Below are 8,416 nucleotides of genomic sequence, written 5' to 3'. Positions count from 1 at the left end.
TTTTATTTTTCTTGAATTCAAATTAAAATTTTAATTTTTTTATAATTTAAAATTATAAATTTTATTTTTCTCATTTTTACCATTTTTTCTGTTTTTATGAAATTTTTTAGTTATTTTTTCATTTGTTTTGAATATTTTTTAAATAAATTAATTTGAAATAGGAAAAATAATTTGAAATGATGTCTTTTATTTTAATTAAAATTAAAAATTTTATTTATTTTAAATTTAAAATTATAATTTTTTATTTTTTTAAATTTTTAATTTTTTTATTATATTTTTAATTTTTTAATTTTTATTTTTTGGAATATTTTTTTAAAAAAATTAATTTGAAATGAGAAAAGTAATTTGAAATGATATTTTTTATTTGAATTAAAATTAAAATTTTTATTTTTTTAAATTTAAAATTATAATTTTTATTTTTTTTCTCATTTTTTTTGATTTTTTTTTTAAAATTTTTAATATTTTTTTAGAAATTTTTTAAAAAAAATTAATTTTAAATTGAGAAAATAATTTAAAATTATCTTTTTTATTTGAATTAAAATTAAAATTTTATTTTTTAAATTTCATTCAAAATTATAATTTTTATTTTTTTCTCATTTTTTAAAAAAAATTAATTTGAAAAAGAGATTGTAATTTGAAATGATGATTTTTATTTTAATTAAAATTAAAATTTTATTTTTTTTAAATTTAGAATTATAATTTTTATTTTTTTCAATTTTTTTGATATTTTCAATTTTTTTTACAACAATTTTTTTCAGATATTTTTTTAAAAAAATAATTTGAAATGGAGATACTAATTTAAAATAATAATTTTTATTTTTATCAATATTATAATTTTATTTTTTTATAAATTTAAAATTATAATTTTTTTTATTTTTTTAAAAAAAATTAAAATCACTAAATAATATGACATTTTTAAAAACATCATTTGGAATGGTATTTATAAAATTACTATTTCAAATGATATTTTTTATTTTTTTGACATCGTTTACGTAAAAAATAGAAAAAAAGATGAATGACGTGGCGATGATAAAACATCATTCAAAATGACGTTCGATTTTTTTACATTAATTCGATAAATAAATTAAATATTAAATTATTTTTATAAATAATTTTTTAAAAAATTAATTAGGTAAAGCATCTGGGATCCCGCGGACATCTGTACTGTTGGGAAACACAACCTAAACAGTCCATGATTCATGGAATATGATGCCATACTCGTCACATTTACTTTGATTGTTGTAGAACTACGCAACATGATGTGAAGAATTTGTTAAGATGATAGATATTTTGGTTATATATTTCCAGATAAACGTACTCATATATCAAGTATACTATTTTATATTTTCAAATATATATACTTATATATTCAAATAAATATACTATAAGTAGGGTATCAAAATCATTTCCTTAACAAAATTGATATAAGACTACAAATAGGTCTGATTGACCCGTGATCCAATCCGATCCGAATCATTTTAAAAAATCCATCGATCGGGATCGGATTTTAAAATCGAATCCGTTCCATTTTTTAGATTGGGTCTGGATGTATGAAATTTTGATTTGATTTGATCTATTGGGACTTTTGAGTTGATTTGAGTCTTGAGATAAATTATCCGATTCGATCCGATCCGATCAGATCTAAATCTATCTCTTATCTCTCTTTGTTTCTATATTACATAAATATTAATTTTGATCGAGCCTGCTTTAATATTTGTTGTATTTGAGAAGACATTCTATTAATTTTTAGATCTTTTATCTTTTGAAATTTTATTAAAATATTTTAAGTTTAGATTAAACAAGCCAGGGGCAATGGTAAAAAAAATATGATGAGATTTTTTAGGCTTTTGAATGAATGAAGAGTGTGGAATATGAGGATTCTAATAGTCTCATATATCAAGATTAAAATTTATAGTATAAATAAGATTTGTTTATAAATTTTTTATTTATTAATTTTGTTATTTATAACTCAAATCTGAATCGGTCTAGATTCGAATCCGAATTGAACTCGTATTTCATAGATCATGACTAAGTTATACATGAATCTGATTCAATTCAAATGACCTATTGAGTCAAAAAATTTGATCATAGATACGATCCAATCCGATCAGATCTTTTATTGGGATATATTTGGGTTCAATATTTAGATCCGATCAGAAAATTAGGTCGGATCGAGTCACTCATGACCTAATCCGATCTTACCCATTTACAATTCTGGATTTATAGGATTTTATTTTATTTTTTTAAAGCCATGGATTATCAAATCTGGATTTGTCAAAGATAAATGAAATCAATTCAGCCATCATTTAAACAGAGATTTGATTTATAAATACAAGAGAGTTAATTTAAAAAAGCAAAAATAAAATAAAATAATTTTAGATTTGGAATGAAAGCTTACGTCTAAACATGCCCAAAAAAAAAAAAAAACGCAATATTCGATCATCGAATTGCTATTCATCCGAATGAAAGCAACCTCCAAACATTTTCGAAAGGTTTGGAAGTTGACATGGGACAACGATGGTACACGGTCGCATATAAATTTTATAGGCGCACTCACTTTGCCTAAATCCCCACAGTCTGGATGTTCTCTCAGGACAAATAGGTAGATCGCATATTAATTTCCATAACCACGTGACGTTCCGTCCCGTCCTCTCCTTTACCTTCACCAGTGGTTCAATCACCGCTCGGAAAAACCGCCTGCAAACTCTGCCATTATATCCCGAATCACGAGGTCTCCAAGATAACATCACCGCAAAACCCTCATTCCATTTCCAGCCCTCAATTTGAAATTTGAATTCGGAACAGCTACAACGATCTTCATTACAAGAAAACACAAAATCAGCGCGGTAAGCCTAAGGAAGTGACCGGATCCCAGTTACTCCGCTTCCCAAAGCTCGCCTCCTCGCCTTCTCCTCCTCTCCATTATTACTTCACCTCACCTCCTCTGGGTCTTTGCCTCTTCCATTTCCGCCTGAAGGGAAAAATCTCGCCCGAAACCCAAACCCTAAGCCTAATGGCACGGAGGGCTCGGAGAGGAGGAGAATCTTCGAGCGGTGGGAGGACCTCCAGCGGGGGCTTCGGCGCTGGGGCCAAAGTTGAGGTGCGCAGCGATGACGAGGGATTCCGCGGCGCATGGTACGAGGCCACCATCGTCCGATCCCTCAAACGCCGCCGCTACTCCGTCGAGTACGTCTCTCTCGTTTCCGATGCGGATCCTTCCGAACCCCTCCATGAGATTGTCCGCCGCTCCCACGTCCGCCCCCCGCCTCCTCCGCCACCCTCCCCCGCCGATTACCAGGTATACCAGCGTGTCGAGGCTTTTCACAATGATGGGTGGTGGGCAGGGGTGGTGTCCAGGCTTCACGGCGAGGATTCTGGGAGGTTTACTGTGTCCTTCCCCAACACAAGAGAGGTGATGGACTTCCCGCCGTCGGATATCCGGCCGCTGCTGGAATGGGTCCGTGGACGATGGATCGTCGCTCGAGACCAGGTAAACGTCTCACCGTTGATAAAATGTTGCCATCTTTGGGACGTTTTGAAACTATAGTCAATGACATGGGCTGGGAAAGGTATAAAGTTTCCATCTTTGGTATGTTATGATTCTATAATTAGTGATTCGGACCGTTGGTATGTTATGATACTTTAAGTAGTGATGTGTATTCGGGAAATGTCTAAAATTCCCATCTTTGCTGTGTTATGATAATCCATGGACAGAAGGCATGGGAAGCTACATGAAAACCCGTAAAGGTACCGCTGCGATGCTGCTTAGTTATTGTTCTTGGTGCATTAATCCATATCTTTCCCATTAACTTTTGGTTGCATGGGAAACGCGTTTGAGTATTATATATTTCCTGTGGTTTTGCTGTAGCATTGAATTCACTTCTAACTGCACTGCGTGCACATAATTGAGAAGGCAAATTAGATATTTTTCACAATGGGAACCGCTAGATTTTATGTGAAAGGCCGAAGTTGGCTTACATATTTTCACCTTACAGGACGTGGCTGAGCCACTGTTCAGTGTGGGAGCACAGGTCGAGGTTAGCCGGGAAAGAGAGAACTATGGGACTTGGTTTGCTGCTACGATTGGACGTGTGGTCAGCAAGTCCATATTTTTGGTGGATTACAAGACCCTGAGAGATGTCACTGACAGAGAGTTGTCAATGGAGATTGTTGATGCTCAATACATTAGGCCTGCACCTCCCCTTGCATCAGAAGATGAGAATTTCAGCTTACATGATGTTGTTGAGGTGCTTTACCATGGCGGTTGGTTGCTAGGAGTTGTTTCTCAGATTCCTAATGGGTCAAAGTACATTGTCAGGTTGAGGCACTATGATGAGGAGATGGAGTTTAATCATTCTGAAATGAGATCCTGCCAGGTATGGGAGGATGGGCAGTGGATCAGCTATTCCTCCCAGGTATTGCATTGCTTCAAGTTAATGCTTTCTTATTGTTCATATGTCGGCCTCTCAATGCCTTGTCTTATTTCTATTCCCTATATCCGACAATTCAATCCTGCATATGTTCTACAAAATATTTATTATCTCGGAGTCTTTCCAGCAATGCAATGTGACACATGGGATTCCATAGCAGCCCAGATTTTGGATGATTTATAGGTCTATACTGCTGTCACTCGCTGATATAGATTGTAACCACAGAATACAATTGAATACAATACAAATACGATACGGTACACTGCATTGATGTGGACATGAGATCATACATGTTTGGATAAACTCATCCTCTTTTTATATCACCTGGATGTCCCATGACATCAGCCAAGATGTTATGATCAACTTAAAGTATTTTAACTTGTGGTTTTTTCATGGATTTTGTCTACTGTACACAATGCTAAGATGATAGTCGATGTTGTTCTGACTTTATTGGCCGCTATTTAGATACACTGATTGTGACATAAAAGCTGAGATATCTAGGCATGTTGGATTTTTTAAAAACTCTGAAACTCTCGATCACCATAAATTGATTTCTTGTTTTTGTTTTGTTTTTCATTTTCTAGATTTTCAAGTACAATTTGCTTTTTTGTGGGTTTGAAAGAGTCAGTATTTGTACCAGCAATGATTCTAATCTGCCATTAGAATTAAATTGGAAGCCTGATCTATACTAGACTGCTAGTATATATATTAACAAATGAAAGCCTGTCAGTTTCCTGGGTCGTGTCTCTGTCACAGAGAGAAGCTAGAATCTTTAAGAGAAATTCTTTCCGCTTTTATATAACCGGAAACGACGTGCAGGTTTACACCAAAGTTAGAAGAAAATGACATGTTAGTAATTCAATGGAGTGGTTGATGATTTTACTTTAAATACATGGTTGTTCAAGCATGGCAATGAACATTTTAATCCATGGTCATGTATAATAGGATTTCTTATTCCTGTGGTTGAGTCTCTCATGCAGTGATATTTGCATCTTGGTGCAATCATTCTGCTTAGGAATGTGTGGAATTTTTTCAGCACCTCCTAATTGTTTGTTGGCCTCTTCTTTTCAAATTTCAGGACAAGAATAGAAAATCACCAATGCTCAGTGGAGCCAGGTCTGCTGGACCTCGAAGGCAATCTCATGCTGGCAAAAGATCTAGTCTTCCTATTTCAGTAACAACATCAAGTGATGATGATGATGGTGTCCCATGTGTTCCTCTTTCTGGTGTTCTGCATTGGAAGCGTAAGAAGACTGAAGGATTGGACACTGAAGGTCAGATGAGCTCATCTCAACCTTGCAGAAAAGTAAAGCAAGGAAAGTTATTTGATTATAAGTTACACTCACAAGATCGTTTTTCTTCAAAAACTCCATTGGGGGTGGAGGTGGAAACCCAAGTTGCTAAGCCATTGCTAGAAGATAGCCTCTCTTCATTGGATGTGCGGCATCGTCTTGAAAGCACCTCTCCTGAGAAGACTGCAATAAAATTACTACAAAATCCCTTATCAATGGAGCTAAATTATGGGCAAAACATGACTGAGATGAATGGTGTAACTAAATTATTAACCGGGAGGAATGAGCCTTCTGAATTTATGTACAAGGGATCTGAACATCAATCAAAAGAATCTGGCTTCAACCATTCTCCGGTTGATGATGACGCCAGCGAGTTCCTCCCGATTACAGAATGGGGAAGTTGTAAAGGTTCCCGTGGTCCTAGAGTGGGATCTATGAAGCGAATAAAGAAGCTTGCTGTTCGGGCCCCACATCGACAGAAAAAGTCCCCTGAAATTGTTGTGAGACCTCACTTTTGTAGTTAGTTTGATAATAATTATGTTTGGACTTCATGATTCAATTTTCCGATTACTCTTTTTTCTCCTTGTTCCCAGAGCATGAAACAATTGTCAGAGGAGGAGATGAGGACAAGGAAGAGAGGCAGGCCTGCAAAGAGAAGTATCATTCACATGCATGCCTCTATAGTCTGCAGATGCTGCTGTTTTTAAGTTTAACACATTATGCTCCCTGTAGCTTAAAACTGCTCATTCAACTTGCAGGCATAGAATCGCAACAAGCAGAAGATTTGCCTGAGGAAGTTGCTGAAGAAGAACCTGGGAGGCAAGAAGTTGAGCAATCAAATCAAGGTCAGTCTGGTGATGCATCTGTTGAAAGTCAAGCACATGGTCATCATGATGAAGCAACAGGGCACAAAGATCCCCCACTTCTTGTGAATATGCAGGGTATTTCTGAATAATAATATTGAAATTTACATGTTTGTAGTATTTCTCTGATGCTTTCCATTTTCTCTTGCAGATTCTCCAACTAGTAATGCTGTCAGCATCTGTCAAACTGATCAACATATTGATGTATTGGAAGACAGACAGACTATGCCTCAGATAAAATTATTAACTCAAGTTGATATACCAATCAACGTTTCCACAACACAACAATCGTCATTCATGTTAGCAAGCTCATTCTGCGCTAGGCTTGATGAAATCTCAACTTTTGATTCTCATCATAAGGAGGCAGCAATTGGCGCTGAAGAGGGAGTTCTTGTATCTGTTTCCAAGAAAGATGATGCTGCTTCATGTGAAGCTCTTAATCCCAGTGAGTCACCATCAAATAGAACTTCTGATGAGAACAGGGAGGCTTTGTTTGATCCATCATCCAGTCGTTCATCTTCGAAAGAGGTAATATTGCCATTTGTGAAGAGTTCTTTTATGTGGGAATCAATCGAAGCGATGGATATATTCCATATAATGCCGCAACAACCACATTTCCGCCCATTGGAGCAGTACTCTATGGAGTTTCGAGAAGGAATGGCCATAGGTCTGATGGTATCATTTGCAAACCTAGCAGCTAACATTCACAAATTAAACATTGCTGATAACATATCCATTTTTGAAGAAAGGTTGAAGGCTCTTGGCCCCTTGGAAGCGAATGGTTTTGATGTTGGACGTCTACGTGCCTGCCTAGAGGAGTTGCTGGAGATGCAAAGTAGTCAAAGGCAATCTGAGAGTAAAAAAGCAGAATTGGAAAGAAAGATTGTAGAGAGAAAAGGTGATAATGACAGGCTTGGTGCATTAGCTGTTCAATTAGATAAAGCTATCATGGAAGTGGAGCAAAATCTAACCCGTTTCCGGGAGAGCAGAGAGGTGGTCATAATGCAAATGAAAGTTAATGATGCCGAGATATCAAAATTACAAAAGGATGTGCAGGAAGCTGAGGAAGCATATCGTTCGGTAGAACGTCATTTCAATACTACAGTAGTTGCTCCATGGTGAAGGTAACTCGAACACATCAACCAAGGGTTTCCTACTTTTGTGTAAATATGATGTTCAGATTGGAAGCTCTTCGTTTCGTTATCTTCACTTCTCGATGTCTCGTGATACATCTCAAGTTCCATTTAAATGGTTTTTTTTGGTCAAGTGAACTACCGTCGTCTTAGTTAGGTATATCTGAAAGGTTCCTACAATGTAACAGAAATCTGAAGGCAGTTCAGATTGGATGCTCCGTTCTTAAACCTCTATTTTATTTGGTATCTCTGTTGTGGGAAACCTATTGCCGAAAAAAGGTTTTTTGGTAATTAAAAAGTTTGTTTTTTGAGTTCTTTCCAAGATATGCATACAAGGAGGTCATTTTTCATGCCTCGATGTTTGTCTGCATTGATTGGTAGCTTCATATGGTTCGAGTGCTGAAACTGGTGGAAGGCAGTACACGATACCACAAAGCGTCTCTAAAGAGAGAGAGCGCACTGCAGTGTTTGCGTATTTGTAAACCATTAATTAGGCATTGGATGTATGTATATTTTAATTTTCTAGCTGTGATTTCTTTAAGCTAAAACTGTCGGAACTACATGAATATACAATTCATTGGAGAGATTTTTCAATTCCGTTTGAGTTGGTTCGTTCCAGAGAGGATAGTTTTAGCGTTTGGAGCTTCAGATCATTGATAAGATGGAAGAAGATAAGATAAATTACAAGCCTGGAGAAA

The 8,416-nt window shown here is 35.6% G+C and overlaps 1 protein-coding gene across 2 annotated transcripts; it reads left to right on the top strand.

The window, feature by feature from the left end:
* The first annotated feature begins 2,919 nt into the window (after window positions 1-2,919).
* On the top strand, window positions 2,920-8,243 carry LOC140857513 (DUF724 domain-containing protein 6-like). Of its 2 annotated transcripts, none has more exons than XM_073256503.1 (6): window positions 2,920-3,490; window positions 3,996-4,415; window positions 5,509-6,222; window positions 6,316-6,379; window positions 6,481-6,567; window positions 6,737-8,243. In XM_073256503.1, exons 1-6 carry the CDS (start codon window positions 3,014-3,016, stop codon window positions 7,705-7,707), a joined length of 2,733 nt encoding a protein of 910 aa, XP_073112604.1. In that variant the 5' UTR covers window positions 2,920-3,013; the 3' UTR covers window positions 7,708-8,243. The 2 variants fall into 2 exon arrangements, with proteins under 2 accessions (XP_073112604.1, XP_073112605.1); XM_073256504.1 differs by having other exon boundaries at window positions 2,921-3,490; window positions 6,481-6,663.
* Window positions 8,244-8,416: the final 173 nt, after the last annotated feature.

Source organism: Elaeis guineensis, chromosome 4 (assembly GCF_000442705.2).
Source record: "Elaeis guineensis isolate ETL-2024a chromosome 4, EG11, whole genome shotgun sequence".
Taxonomy (NCBI): domain Eukaryota; kingdom Viridiplantae; phylum Streptophyta; class Magnoliopsida; order Arecales; family Arecaceae; genus Elaeis; species Elaeis guineensis.
The sequence above is the reverse complement of the archived record's forward strand: the minus strand, read 5'-3'. Positions and strand labels throughout refer to the sequence as shown.